This window comes from Bombina bombina, chromosome 4, assembly GCF_027579735.1.
Source record: "Bombina bombina isolate aBomBom1 chromosome 4, aBomBom1.pri, whole genome shotgun sequence".
NCBI classification, from domain to species: Eukaryota; Metazoa; Chordata; class Amphibia; order Anura; family Bombinatoridae; genus Bombina; species Bombina bombina.
In genome coordinates, this window is record NC_069502.1 from 955,237,700 (window position 1) to 955,253,967 (window position 16,268).

Below are 16,268 nucleotides of genomic sequence, written 5' to 3' on the forward strand. Positions count from 1 at the left end.
TGAATAAAACTCCTTCTAAAATAGCGCTTACATTCCAGATCTGATTTTAAAAAGGGGAGAGTTTACCATCACTTTAAAGGTTTGTAGACTCACCACCTTTATGAAAAGAAAACATAATTTATGCTTACCTGATTAATTTTTTTTCATGGTAGTGAGAGTCCACCAGACTTGCTCATTTGTAAAGTTTTATGTGATAATCTTTTTTTTTTTTTTGGTGGCAGTTCTATTTTGCACGTTATTTTTCCTTTTTTTCCTTTCCCATCTTTCTTCTTCTCTTTGCTTGGCTGAATGTCAGACTAGCATACCAGAGACATGGGAGGGTTTAATTGCTCTTGTAGATTCAGGAAGATTTGCCTCCTCCTAGTGGCCAGGACTTGAATTTCCAGGAGTAATGGCTCATGGGCCCTCACCACCATGAAAGAAATTAATTTATCAGGTAAGCATAAATTATGTTTTTGACTTTACTGTCCGAAGTATACTTCAGTCAAGAACCTTTTTTATATGAGCAATGCACAATATCACTTAGGATACGTGAGCTGTGAAGGCCGTAATTGTGATTTTAACTATTGTCACTCACCATAGATATTGCTAGATATATAGTATGGCTTAGACTATCTTTGCACTATATTACCACTTTGCCTTTTAAAAATAACATCATATACTTAGTTTGATACCTTTATCAGGAATGAGGAACACTGGAATTATCTCCCTAGGAGGCTTGCTAGGGCAATAGTGTTTTTTTAGAAGATTATTGACAGCTTGTTCGTGATTAAAATGTACAAAACATCCCATTTAGACCTGTGTTAATTTCCTACATTCACTTTTAGGTTAGTTTTCTATCATGGTAGAAATACCTTACTTTTTAAACTAAGGTTTCTCTCTTTCTCCCTCTGTTTCTTGTCTTGATATCTTTTTTTTTGTGGGATAAAGCTAAAATTATTGACCTGTAGCACCATGCCTAAATCTAAGCACTAAAATAGACAGTAAACCACGGTGCAGCATTCAATTTTTTAAGAACCATTAAAATATAGTAATCATCATACAGATAAAAGCTGCCTAGACCACAATCACAAATACAAAAATAGGACATTATGTATAGTTTTGAACGGACTAAACTCTGTCTCCTTCTGGGTGATTTCTCAAATTTCCCTGTGTCTGTACCGTATAGATACTCGCCCTATCTGCCTCTAAGACCTCTTGTCTCTTCAATAGCCTAAGAGTCTATTTTCCACGGATGTGCACTTAACTAGCTGTAGCTGTTGTATGATACTGTTGTTCTATTATATGGGCTTGACTAAGGAGTTAGAAATATAACTTATCATCCTTTTTTGAAGCTAACACAATATTTTATTTTAGGTTGGGGTGACTCAGTGGGGGTTCCATCAGAGCAGGGGATGACATACGATGCCCTCCATGTTTTCGACTGGATAAAAGCTCGCAGTGGGGACAATCCAGTTTATATTTGGGGACACTCACTTGGCACAGGGTAAGGTGTAAATATTGGCATTATGTATTTGTAGAGTTAATTTGTACATGTAACATGTAAGTCAAGAATCAGATAGTGTACATTTATTACATTTAATTATTCTTAAATTATATTCTTACATTTAAATTTGTTGTGGCAATTTTTATTGAATTTTGAAATACAATAAAGAGATAAAAACAAGTGAACACCATTCGATAATAAAAGTATGTATAAACATGCATTGATACTAAATGCTGTAAATAAAAAAGAAAAAGAGAAAAGGGAGTAAAAAACATATAACTATTTTTACCAGTCAAAATGTACAAGTCTACCGTAATGTGTAGGATATAGAGCAATAGGAAAATGTGAACATACAAGAGTTTACCAGGCGAGATTGCTACCACCACCAAATTGGAAGGGGAAGTGTTCCAGTAAAACTCAATATTTAGAAATAAATCTAAATTCCCGACTTTAACATAATGGAGTCTCTCTAGCTGAAGGATTCTTGTGACTAGTTGATACCATTGCGACTATGGTGCTTTCGAAATTGAGAAGGACATTCCTGGTCTAGAGGCACAGAAATTCCACGAGTGTGATATCAAAAAGTAGTGAACAAAAAAATTAGGAAACATTAACCTACACCATCTCACCAGGACAGTGATGAATCCACTAAATAGTGGGAAGTACTCCACAAAGTATATTTCTTTTGTAGACGGTGTTGGGAGTCCATAGGTGTCCATAACGTAGGATATATTTTCTGCCACTAGGAGAAGGAGGAGAAGAACCTTCACAAGAGTTTTAATCCCTCCCACCTCCTCTTCACAATCGGTTTGTTCTTGGCCTTAGAGGATTTTATTATTTTTGATCTATTCATTTATTGGGAGCTCAAACCAGTCCCATCTTCCATCTTGGCTCAGGGAAGACTTAATTATAATTAAGGAATACCTCAGTTATGGCATGTCAGTACCCTCATGGGTAAATCTCTCTGCCATAATTGTCTTCAGGTGTTGCGAGTATCCCGTCCCTTAGCCTCCATCTGAAGGGTTGCAGGTATGGATGGGCTTGCTACTGGACCAGCATTCTTTGAGGTAGAAAGGCCTCAGCAAGCTGGTAAGATACAGTGGAGGTGTGCTGCAGTCCAGGTAAGTGATTCAGACACTAAACACTGCCCAGGAACTATCCATAGTACTCTCCTTTTATAGGTACTACATAGTTGAGGATTTACAACCTTTACACACAATCCTTTATCTGTGTTTAACACCAACATTTTCGTAATTCAGAATAAAAATCCCTTTTATATCATTATCCTTTTATCCCTTAGCAGCTCTTTCTATGTATCTCACATTCGGTCCTGGACAAAGGAAAACCACTGCACCCTATCGGCCATTCACATTCCCGGAGTGAACAATTGGGAAGCAGATTACCAAAGTTGTCAGTCCATCCAGGGGAATGGTCTCTTCATCAGGACCTGTTCGATCGATTAGTCCTGAGGTGGGGTCTTACAGAAATGGCGTCCAAATTTAACTGCAAAATTCCGGTTTATTGCGCCAGATCCAAGAGTTCACATGATAGATGCTGTTGTCTGTCCGTGGAACTTTCGACTGGCCTATCTATTTCCTCCATTTGTTTCTTCCAAGAGTCATTGCCAGAATCAAACGGGAATCGGCTTCTGTAAATCTCATAGCTCCGGCGTGTCCCCGCAGAGCTTAGTATGCAGACTTTATTCAGATGTCTTCTCTTCCTCCATGAACTCTACCCCTAAGGAAAGATTTGCTGTCTCAAGGACCCTTGTATCATCCGGATCTCAAATCTCTAAATTTTGACGGCTTGGAGGTTGAAGGCCTAGTTTAAAAAAAATAGGTTTCTCAGTTTGAACTTTAATTAATTCCTAGGAGTTAAATACACCATAGAAGAAATTAATTTGTATAAAAATAAAATGTTCTAATATTCTTAAACCTAGCTGACATTATTTATTTTTCTATTTTCAGAGTTGCAACAAATTTAGTAAGAAGACTCTGTGAAAGAGGTAATGTAAATATTGCTTTTTTATTTTGACAAGTTATGACAACAAATATATTATATGATTTTATATGTAGTTATGTAGACCAGTTGTTCATTTTTGTGGTCATACAGTATACCATCCCTGTTAGACAGAAGGGCAGATTTATCATTATCTAAATGGACAAAATTAATTTAAACTTTATCATTTTTCCCCCTGTTGATCTCTGCAGAATCCAGTAGATAAATCTACTCTAATCAGTGTTCTTCCTAGAAAATGTTGCCAGCCGGGTTGGGGCAGTGTAATATTTTCTTATATTATATACTTTTCTGCTGTTTAGAGCACAAATTAGTTACATAATTTAAGGCAGGGAGAGTCTACGACTTCATTCCTTACTGTTGGGAAATACAACATCTGGCCACCAGGAGGAGGCAAAGACAGCCCAGCCAAAGGCTTAAAGGGACACTAAACCCAAATTTTTTCTTTCATGATTCAGATAGAGAATACAATTTTAAACAACTTTCCAATTTACTTCTATTATTTAATTTGCTTCATTTTTTAGATATCCTTTGTTGAAGAAAGAGCAATGTACATGGGAGAGCCAATCACACGAGGCATCTGTGCAGCAACCAATCAGCAGCTACTGAGCCTATCTAGATATGCTTTTCAGCTAAGAATATCAAGAGAATGAAGCAAATTAGATAATATAAGTAAATTAGAAAGTTGTTTAAAACTGCATGCTCTTTCTAAATCATGAAAGAAAAAATTTAGTTTCATGTCCCTTTAAATATCCCTCCCACTTCCCATATCCCCTCAGTCATTCTTTGCCTTTCATCACTATAGGAGGTGGCAGAGAAGTGTTAGAAGATTTTGGATAGTCCTGTAATGGGTATGTTCCCTTCAAAAAAAGGACTGGAATTTTAAGTAATCAAGTCAATTTCTCAGTGAGAGTATTGATGAAAGTTAGAGCCTGGAGATGCAGGGAAAGTTTTTCTGCGAACCCATCCAGACTGTCGCCTAACAGCTCCTGAGCAATCAGTGTTTCACTGCTTGCTGTTACACACTTAAGTCCATGTCAGAGCATCGCTGCAAGACTGTCACACTTGAGAGGCTGTGCCTGTTCCACAGCATGGATCCTGGAGGGTAAGACTGTTTTAAATATACACTTTTGCTATACAGGGTCACAGTCACATAGGATCAAGGGTTAATATCTCCTTCAGGGAGATTATTTGAACAGCTAGGGGTTATTTATAACTGCTTTAATGTGAGAGTTTTCTGGGCTCATAGACTGTGTGCATTTGGCCTGGAACAAACAGGTTTCACTTTTATTTTTTAGTGTTGCACAGCTCATAATAGCTTAGCGCCTTTATCATAGCAGGGGAAGTCCTGTCCTACGCACCACGTGACCAGGTGCGGTCTTTTCATTTTCTTATGATCCTTCTGCAGACATAACTCCTAAGGAAAGCATTCTCACTGTTAGCTGTCTGGGTCTAGGAGATGGTGAGTGCCCCAGCCATTGGGATTATAAAGGTGACATTTTTTTTTAATTAAAGTGTTTTTTGTTTGTCCTTCTGTGGATATATACTTAGCTATGGAGGACTCTGATACTACATTAGAAGGTTCTGCTCCTTCTGTACTGATTAATAATTCCTGTTTATATTGTGAGGAAGCTGTCCGTCTGCTCAATTTTTGTTCCATTTGCCTAAGCAATGTTCTAAAGTCTAAGAAGGGAGACAAGCCTGCTAATACTCATAGCGCTTTTAGCCCCTCTGAGCCGTCTACCTCTCAGGAATCTATGTCCCAAGAGATTACTACCCTTTCTACGCTACCCTCTCCACATGCAGTTCCTCGCGGCTCAACCAATCTTCCATCTGGAGGTTTTTTTTTCCTGCAGACTTTACCGCGCTGTTACAATCGGCAGTGTCTGCGGCACTGAGCACCTTACCTTCATCTAGCAAACATAAGAGAAAGGTTAAACTTCAGTTTCTAAACCTCCTTCAGTGGAGGAACCCTCCTTTAGATGTAAAGGTGCCTTCCTACCGCAGGATAAGAAGAATAGGTGTAAGGGACAGCAATTGTCTAATTTTCGTTCCTTTCATTATGACAAATCACAACGACAGCAATCCTCATCCAAGCCCGAGCAGCCCAAGAGTACTTAGAAGCCGGCTCAGTCATGGAATAAGTCCAAATAGACTAAGAAGCCCGCCGAGAACAAATCGGCATGAAGGGATGGCCCCCGATCCGGGATCAGATCGAGTAGGGGGCAGACTGTCTCTCTTTTTTCAGATGCTTGGGTCCTGGAGATTATATCTCAGGGATACCGGATAGGATTCAAATCTCATCCGCCCAGGGGCAGATTCCTACTCTCCAGTCTGTCTACAAGACCAGAAAAGAGGACTGCCTTTTTAGGTTGTGTACGGGATCTCTACTCTCGAGGAGTAATTGTCCCGGTACCTACAGCAGAAAGTGGTTTAGGGTTTTATTCAAACCTTTTCGTGGTTCCAAAAAAGGAGGGAACTTTTCGTCCAATCCTGGGCTAAGTGTCTAAACAAGTTTCTGAGTGTTCCCTCTTTCAAGATGGAGACAATACGGTCAATCCTTCCTCTGGTTCAGGAAGGACAGTTTATGACCACCATAGACCTGAAGGATGCATACCTTCACGTTCCAATATACAGGGAACATTTTTAATTCCTAAGGTTTGCTTTTCTGGACCAGTACTTCCAGTTCATAGCTCTTCCGTTTGGCCTAGCTACTGCTCCAAGGATATTTACGAAGGTTCTGGGGACTCTTTTAGCCGTTGCCAAAACACAAGGTATTGCAGTAGTGCCTTACCTGGATGATATCTTGATACAGGCACCATCTTTTCGTCTATTGGGAGAACACTTGGAGTCCCTTCTCAGTCTTCTTCGATCACATGGATGGAAGTTAAACTTGGAAAAGACATCTCTTACTCCAAATACCAGGGTGAATTTCCTGGGGACAATAATAGACTCCATATCTATGAGAATATTTCTCAGAGATCAGAGATGTTGCAAGCTAACTACTGCATGTCTTGCCCTCCAGGACTCCTTGAGACCCTCAGTGGCTTAGTGTATGGAGGTGATTGGACTGATGGTGTCCTGTATGGACATCATTACCTTTACCAGATTCCATCTCAGACCCTTACAACTATGCATGCTAAGACAATGGAACGATGACCTTTCAAATCTGTCTCAACAGATTGTGCTGGACAACCTGTCGAGAGACTCGCTCTCTTGGTGGCTCTGTTCAGATCATCTGTCCCAAAGGCACAAGCTTATTGAGTCCTGGGAGATTGTGACTACGGATGCAAGCCTTTCCGGCTGGGGAGCAGTTTGGGGTGCCAAGAAAGCACAAGGGTTGTGGACTCAGGAGTCCTCCCTTTCGATCAATATATTGGATCTCCGGGCAATCTTCAATGTTCTGAAGGCTTGGCCCCTTCGGGTTTGTCCCACTTTATCAGATTCCAATCAGACAATATAACTTTGGTTGCCTTCATCAACCATCAGGGAGAACGAGAAGTCCCTTAGCGATGATTGAATTATATCAGATACTAGAGTGGGTGGAGACTTACAGCTGTACGCTGTCAGTAATCCACATTCCGGGTGTGGACAGCTGGGAAGCGTACTTCCTCATCAGGCAATCTTTTCACCCAGGGGAATAGTCTCTCAACCCCGAGGTGTTTTCAGAGATATGCAGCGAGTGGGGGACGCCGGAGATAGATCTCATGGCATCCCACCTCAATACCAAGCTACCCAAGTACGGGTTGAGGGATCCTCAGGCGGATCTGATAGATGCCCTAGCAGTGCCATGGACGTTAAGACTCTCATATCTTTTTCCTCCATTACCGCTTCTCCCTCGTGTGGTGGCCTGCATCAAGCAGGAACGAGCACCATTGATTCTGATTGCTCCATTGTGGCCGCAAAGGACTTGGTTTGCGGATCTGGTGGGGATGTCCTCATCTCCTCAATGGAGGTTACCTTGTCGCAGAGATCTGTTGATACAGGGACCCTTCGTTCATCAAAATCTAGATTCTCTGAGGCTGACAGCGTGGAGATTGAACGTTTAGTCTTAGCCAAGAGAGGGTTTTCTGAGAGTGTTATCGACACTTTGATTCAAGCTCGTAAGCCAGTTTACTTACTTGTTCTGGTGTAAAGTGCGTGGCTTTTCCTGGCATAAGGTTAAGGTCACCAGAATTTTGGCTTTTCTCCAGGATGGACTGGAGAAGGGTCTATTTGCTTGTTCCCTGAAGGGACAGATATCAGCCCTGTCGGTGTTACTGCACAGAATATTGGCCGAATCCAGATGTGCAGTCTTTTATTAAGGCTCTGACTAGGATCAGACCTGTGTTTAGATCTGGGGCTCCACCTTGGAGCCTCAATCTTGTTCTTAGTGTTTTACAGAATGCTCTGTTTGAGCCTATGCATACTGTTGACATTAAATTGTTATCTTGGAAGGTACTTTTTTTGTTGGCTATTGCATCTGCGTGCAGAGTTTCTGAGATTTCTGCTTTGCAATGTGACCTCCCTTATCTTGTTTTCCAGGCTATTAAGGCGGTTTTAGGTACTAAATTAGGGTTCCTCCCTAAGGTGGTGTCTGATCGTAACATTATTCAAGAGATTGTTGTTCCTTCTTTGTGTCCCAATCCTTCATCAGTGAAGGAACATTTGCTTCATAATCTGGATGTGGTTCGTGCCATGAAGTTTTATCTCCTGGCTACTAAGGAGTTCAGACAATCTTCCTCTTTGTTTGTCTTCTATTCAGGGAAGCATAGGGGGCAGAAGGCTACGACGACTTCCCTATCTTTCTGGTTGAGGAGTATCATCCGCTTAGCTTACGAGACAGTGGGAATAAAAGCTTCCTGAGAGGATAACTGCTCATTCTACTAGAGCAGTGACTTCCTCCTCGGCTTTTAAGAACAAAGCCTCTATGGATCAGATTTGTAAGGCGGCTACCTGGTCCTCCTTACACACTTTTTTCTAAATTTTACAAGTTTGATGTGTTTGCTTCTTCCGAAGCAGCTTTCGGGAGAAAAGTTTTGCAGGCTGTGGTGTCCTACGTCTAGGGTCCGCCTCTCTTTTGTTCCCTCTGGAGCTTGGGTATAGTTTTCCCAACAGTAAGGAATGAAGTTGTGGACTCTCCCTGCCTTATGGAAGGATAACATAATTTATGCTTACCAGATAAATTCCTTTCCTTTCTGGCAGGGAGAGTCCACAACCCCACCCGTAATTTATGTTGGGCGGCTCCCTATTTATATTATTTATTTTGGCACCTTTATACCCTGATGTTTCTCCTATTTTCCTTGCTCCCTCGGCAGAATGACTGAAGGATAGGGGAAGAGGGAGGGAGGTGTCTTTGCCGCCTCCTGGTGGCCAGGTGTTTCCCAACAGTAAGGAATGACGTTGTGGACTCTCCCTGCCAGGAAGGAAAGGAATTTATCTGGTAAGCATAAATTAGGTTTTTTAAAATTGGCTCATTTTAGCTTAAAGGGATACTGATAGGATTGCCAGCTGTCCTTCGAAAAAAATACTAGACAAGCAGCAGATAATCGGGGGGGCACGCAATTATTTTTTATTTTTATATAACAAAATATATAGACGTATACAGTGAGTATGTATGTGTGTATATATATATATATATATATATATATATATATATATATATATATATATATATATATGTTTAAATATATATGTATAAAATTAAAAAATAATTTGCCTGCCTTTTTTTTTTCTAGATGTGTGTATATTTAGATATATTGATATATAGTACATATATAAATGGAAAACACTATATATACTGATGAACAGATGCATGTATATCATATATATTTATATGCACATACACACACTAATATATACATATATTAGTATATATACAGTGTCACTCTCATGCCAACCTAGGTCTGCATGTTATCTCCATTTGTATTCCTTTCTCTTTTTTATGTGACTGTTGCTCCATCAGCTTCATTATTGAAATTACAAACTGATAGCCCTATAATTACTTCTTCAGATAATAAAGCAGAATTCAGTAGGTATTTTGACCTTATCTTCCACATGTTGTCAATTATAAAGTTTGCACCATTTAAATTCACAATCCCTCCTGTTCAAATTATTATTTGTTTTTTTTCTAATGCATCATTAAAAACTGAGCTGTTATATTTGCAATTCTTATCTGTGATTTTTGTACCTGAATAGTATCTGTTGGAACAATGTAAAATATTGCACTGAGAATGGCAACTACTGCAAGTGAAATCAATAACTGAAATATGTGTGTATTTATATGTGTATATATATATATATATATATATATATATATATATATATATATATATATATATATATATAATATGTCACTCTCTCACTATCATACCTTAACAATCTGTGAAGTGTCAACTGTTAATTTCCAGAACTGGCTCCCAAAGTCTGTCAGGCTGCAAGTTTTAAATCAAACCCCTCAGTGACAGCCAGACTGCCTGACTCACTCTGTTAAAGGATTTCAAAGCACATCACCCGTGCTGCACTCTGTGAGGTCACATACCGCGCCTTCCCCAGCCGGCACCGCGGCACACCACCTGATGACACTGTAACGCTTGCCTTCCCAGTTGCAAGACATACACTCAACCTGGCTCAGATAATCTAACCTCGGTGCCTCACTCAGTTGCTACTGCTCCTGCCTACCCCAGCCGGCACCACGGCACACCACCTGACCCACGGCCACTGATGATCAAAAAAAATAAAAGCAAGCAGAAGAAATTTCCGTTTTTTTCCATAGACATTACTGGACAGAAAATTCTAATACCGGACACCTGGAAAACCTAGATACTAAAACCAAATTTACCCCTGGCTATATATTATAGAGATAATAATCCCAATTTCTTTCTTTCATGATTCAGATAGAGCATGACATTTTTTTTTAGCAATTTCTAATTTACTCCTATTATCAATTTTTCTTCATTCTCTTGGTATCTTTATTTGAAAAAGCAGGTATGTAAGCTTACGAGCCGGCCCATTTTTGGTTCAGAACCCTGGATAGTGCTTGCTGATTGATGGGTACATTTAGCCACCAATCATTAAGCTGTACCCAGGTGCTGAACCAAAGATGGGCCGGCTCCTATGCTTACATTCCTGCTTTTTCAAATAAAGATACCAAGAGAACGACAAAAAATTGATAATAACTAAATTAGTTAGTTGCTTTAAAATGCATGCTCTATCTGAATTATGAAAGAAAAAATTTGGGTTTAGTATCCCTATAATATTGGCCAACATTTTAGCCTGGTGGTCAGTAAAATCAGACAAGGTGGTGCACCTGCTAAAAAGTTCCTGGGGAGAACACTGCAAATTTAAATCTTGGTTTATGGTAAAAATTTTGATTGATATTTTCCCCCGAAAATTTTGACGACCGGATTTGCACTAACGTAAACTAATTTTCTTAAATGGTTGCTCTTCCTTTAGAGAGGTGAGATACTTTAAGCTGTGCATCCCCATGTTCTAGGAAAGCTTGTGAATGCGGTGGGAAGATGTTAAATTCTGGTAACACTGATTTGTGTTATGTGCAATTCTAGAAACTCCTCCTGATGCTCTAATTCTGGAATCGCCATTTACCAACATTCGTGAAGAAGCAAAAAGCCATCCATTTTCTGTGGCAAGTACACACAAAAAAAATCAAATAAAACAATGCGTGCTTTTAATTTTGGAACATTTACAAAAAAAATATATATATATTATTTTCTTTAGTAAATATGCTTTGTATTTTTTTATTTTAATTATTGACCAGTTGAAAAGACATAAGTCATTTAAACAATTTTTAATGGAACAATTTTAGCAATATGCTTACTTGTTGCAAAAAATGAGTTTTTTTCTTGTGCACCTGACCTGTTGACGCTTAATAGTAGACTCATACCAATATACTCACAAAATTAAAGCCAGCATTAAGGTGGGTTTCTCCAACATTGGTGTGTCCGGTCCACGGCGTCATCCTTACTTGTGGGAATATCTCTTCCCCAACAGGAAATGGCAAAGAGTCCCAGCAAAGCTGGCCATATAGTCCCTCCTAGGCTCCGCCCACCCCAGTCATTCTCTTTGCCGTTGCACAGGCAACATCTCCACGGAGATGGTTAAGAGTATGTGGTGTTTAGTTGTAGTTTTTTATTCTACTATCAAGAGTTTGTTATTTTAAAATAGTGCTGGTATGTACTATTTTACTCTGAAACAGAAAAAGATGAAGAATTCTGTTTGTGACAGGAAGATGATTTTAGCAGACAGTAACTAAAATCCTTTGCTGTTTCCACAAAGGACTGTTGAGATGAAGTAACTTCAGTTGGGGGAAACAGTTAGCAGACTTTTCTGCTTAAGGTATGACTAGCCATATTTCTAACAAGACTGTGTAATGCTGGAAGGCTGTCATTTCCCCTCATGGGGACCGGTAAGCCATTTTCTTAGTCTCAAGCAGAATAAAGGGCTTAATATGGGCTATAAAACTGGTAGACACTTTTATGGGCACAATCGATTGCTTTATTTGGGCATTTTATACATGTTTATGCTGGTTTTTTCACATTTATAAACTTGGGGAACGTTTTTTAACGTCAGGCACTATGTTAGACACCTTTTCCAGTCAGGAAGGGCCTTCCCAGTTGTAGGCTGAGCCTCATTTTCACGCCATTACTGCACAGTTGTTTTTGAGAGCAAGACATGCAGATGCATGTGTGAGGACCTGAAAATAGTTGGAAAAGTTCCTAGAAGGCGTCATTTGGTATCGTATTTCCCTCTGGGCTTGGTAGAGTCGCAGCAAAGGCTGTAGCTGGGACTGTAGAGGGGTTAAAAATGTAACCGGCTCCGGTTTCGTTATTTTAAGGGTTAAAGCTCTGAAAATTGGTGTGCAATACTTTTAATGCTTTAAGACACTGTGGTGAAATTTTGGTAAATTTTGAACAATTCCTTCATATTTTTTCACATATTCAGTAATAAAGTGTGCTCTGTTTAAAATTTAAAGAGACAGTAACGGTTTTGTTTTAAAACTTTTTTTGTGTTTTACTGACAAGTTTAAGCCTGTTTAACATGTCTGTGCCTTCAGATAAGCTATGTTCTATATGTATGAAAGTCAATGTGTCTCCCCCTTCTAAATTATGTGATTATTGTGCCAAAGCGTCCAAACAGAGTAAGGACAGTACTGTCACAGATAATGAAGTTGCCCAAGATGATTCATCAGATGAAGGGAGTAGACATGGTTCTACATCATCTCCTTCTGTGTCTACACCAGTTTTGCCCACGCAGGAGGCCCCTAGTACTTCTAGCGCGCCAATGCTTATTACCATGCAACAATTGACGGCTGTAATGGATAACTCCATAGCAAATATTTTATCCAAAATGCCTGCATATCAGAGAAAGCGCGATTGCTCTGTTTTAAACACTGAAGAGCAGGAGGGCGCTGATGATAATTGTTCTGTCATACCCTCACACCAATCTGAAGGGGCCATGAGGGAGGTTTTGTCAGATGGGGAAATTTCAGATTCAGGAAAAATTTCCCAACAGGCTGAACCTGATGTTGTGACATTTAAATTTAAATTAGAACATCTCTGTGCACTGCTTAAGGAGGTGTTATCTACTCTGGATGATTGTGACAACCTGGTCATTCCAGAAAAATTATGCAAGATGGACAAGTTCCTAGAGGTTCCAGTGCACCCCAACGCTTTTCCTATACCCAAGCGGGTGGCGGACATAGTGAATAAGGAATGGGAGAAGCCCGGCATACCTTTTGTTCCCCCTCCTATATTTAAGAAATTATTTCCTATGGTCGACCCCAGAAAGGACTTATGGCAGACAGTCCCTAAGGTCGAGGGGGCAGTTTCTACTCTAAACAAGCGCACTACTATTCCTATCGAGGATAATTGTGCTTTCAAAGATCCTATGGATAAAAAATTGGAGGGTTTGCTTAAGGTTACCTTCTTCAACCCATTTCGTGCATTGTTCCTGTCACTACAGCAGCGTGGTTCTGGTTCGAGGAACTAGAAAAGTCGCTCAGTAGAGAGACTCCATATGAGGAGGTTATGGACAGAGTTCACGCACTTAAGTTGGCTAACTCTTTTATTTTAGATGCCGCTTTGCAAATAGCTAGATTAGCGGCGAAAAATTCAGGGTTTGCGATTGTGGCGCGCAGAGCGCTTTGGCTAAAGTCTTGGTCAGCGGATGTTTCATCCAAGACAAAATTGCTTAATATCCCCTTCAAGGGTAAAACTCTCTTTGGGCCAGAATTGAAAGAGATTATCTCAGACATCACTGGGGGAAAGGGCCACGCCCTCCCACAAGATAGGCCTTTCAAAGCCAAGAATAAGTCTAATTTTCGTTCCTTTCGTAATTTCAGGAACGGACCGGGCTCTAATTCTGCATCCTCTAAGCAAGAGGGTAGTACCTCACAGACCAAACCAGCCTGGAAACCGATGCAAGGCTGGAACAAGGGTAAGCAGGCCAAGAAGCCTGCCGCTGCTAACAAAACAGCATGAAGGAGTAGCCCCCGATCCGGGACCGGATCTAGTGGGGGGCAGACTCTCTCTCTCTTTGCTCAGGCTTGGGCAAGAGATGTTCAGGATCCCTGGACGCTAGAAATAGTTTCTCAGGGTTATCTTCTGGAATTCAAGGAACTACCCCCAAGGGGAAGGTTCCACATGTCTCACTTATCCTCAAACCAAATAAAGAGACAGGCATTCTTACATTGTGTAGAAGACTTGTTAAAGATGGGAGTGATACACCCAGTTCCAACGGCGGAACAGGGAATGGGATTTTACTCAAATCTGTTTGTAGTTCCCAAAAAAGAGGGAACTTTCAGACCAATCCTGGATTTAAAGATCCTAAACAAATTTCTCAGAGTACCATCGTTCAAGATGGAAACCATTCGAACGATTCTACCCACAATTCAGGAAGGTCAATTTATGACTACCGTGGATCTAAAGGATGCGTATCTACATATCCCTATCCACAAAGAACATCATCAGTTCCTAAGGTTCGCCTTTCTGGACAAACATTACCAGTTTGTGGCCCTCCCATTCGGGTTAGCCACTGCTCCAAGGATTTTCACAAAGGTACTAGGATCCCTTCTAGCGGTTCTAAGACCAAGGGGCATTGCAGTAGTACCGTACTTGGACGACATTCTAGTACAAGCGTCGTCTCTTTCAAAGGCAAAGGCTCACTCAGACATCGTTCTGGCCTTTCTCAGATCTCACGGATGGAAGGTGAACATAGAAAAAAGTTCCCTGTCTCCGTTGACAAGAGTTCCCTTCTTGGGAACAATAATAGATTCCTTAGAAATGAGGATTTTCTTGACAGAGGTCAGAAAGTCAAAACTTCTAAACGCTTGTCAAGTTCTTCACTCTATTCCTCGTCCTTCCGTAGCTCAGTGCATGGAAGTAGTAGGATTGATGGTTGCAGCAATGGACAAAGTTCCTTTTGCGCGAATTCATCTAAGACCATTACAACTGTGCATACTGAAACAGTGGAATGGGGACTATACAGACTTGTCTCCAGTGATTCAAGTAGATCAGAAGACCAGAGACTCACTCCGTTGGTGGCTAACCCAGGATCACCTATCCCAGGGAATGAGCTTCCGCAGTCCAGAGTGGGTCATCGTCATGACCGACGCCAGCCTAGTGGGCTGGGGCGCGGTCTGGGAATCCATGAAAGCTCAGGGACTGTGGTCTCGGGAAGAGTCTATTCTCCCGATAAACATTCTGGAACTAAGAGCGATATTCAATGCTCTCAGGGCTTGGCCTCAGCTAGCAAAGGCCAGATTCATAAGATTCCAATCAGACAACATGATGACTGTTGCGTATCTCAATCATCAGGGGGGAACAAGGAGTTCCCTGGCGATGAAAGAAGTGACCAAAATAATGCAATGGGCGGAGAATCACTCCTGCCACCTATCTGCGATCCACATCCCAGGTGTGGAAAACTGGGAAGCGGATTATTTGAGTCGTCAGACATTCCATCCGGGGGAGTGGGAACTCCACCCGGAGATCTTTGCCCAGTTGACGCAACTATGGGGCATTCCAGATATGGATCTGATGGCGTCTCGTCAGAACTTCAAGGTTCCTTGCTACGGGTCCAGATCCAGGGATCCCAAGGCAACTCTAGTGGATGCACTAGTAGCGCCTTGGACCTTCAACCTAGCTTATGTGTTTCCACCGTTTCCTCTCATTCCCAGGCTGGTAGCCAGGATCAAACAGGAGAGGGCCTCGGTGATATTAATAGCTCCTGCGTGGCCACGCAGGACTTGGTATGCAGACCTGGTGAATATGTCATCAGTTCCACCATGGAAGCTACCTTTGAGACAGGACCTTCTTGTTCAGGGTCCATTCGAACATCCAAATCTGGTCTCCCTCCAGCTGACGGCTTGGAGATTGAACGCTTGATTCTATCAAAGCGTGGGTTTTCAGATTCCGTGATAGATACTCTGGTTCAAGCCAGAAAACCGGTAACTAGAAAGATTTACCATAAAATATGGAAAAGATATATCTGCTGGTGTGAATCCAAGGGATTCCCATGGAATAAGATAAAGATTCCTAGGATTCTTTCCTTTCTACAAGAAGGTTTGGATAAAGGATTATCTGTGAGTTCTCTAAAGGGACAGATTTCTGCTTTATCTGTCCTACTACACAAACGACTGGCAGTTGTGCCAGATGTTCAAGCATTTGTTCAGGCTTTGGTTAGGATCAAGCCTGTTTACAGACCTTTGACTCCTCCCTGGAGTTTAAATCTAGTTCTTTCAGTTCTTCAAGGGGTTCCGTTTGAACCTTTA

The 16,268-nt window shown here is 41.0% G+C and overlaps 1 protein-coding gene across 2 annotated transcripts in view; it reads left to right on the forward strand.

Annotated features, from left to right (window-relative positions):
- ABHD12 (abhydrolase domain containing 12, lysophospholipase) overlaps positions 1–16,268 on the forward strand; it is a 531,420-nt gene that overhangs the window by 410,198 nt on the left and 104,954 nt on the right. For both annotated transcript variants that reach the window (XM_053711964.1, XM_053711963.1), the window contains exons 7-9: positions 1,357–1,486; positions 3,454–3,491; positions 11,047–11,126. In XM_053711964.1, the coding sequence (XP_053567939.1) occupies positions 1,357–1,486; positions 3,454–3,491; positions 11,047–11,126 (248 nt within the window). The remainder of the gene's footprint in view (positions 1–1,356; positions 1,487–3,453; positions 3,492–11,046; positions 11,127–16,268) is intronic.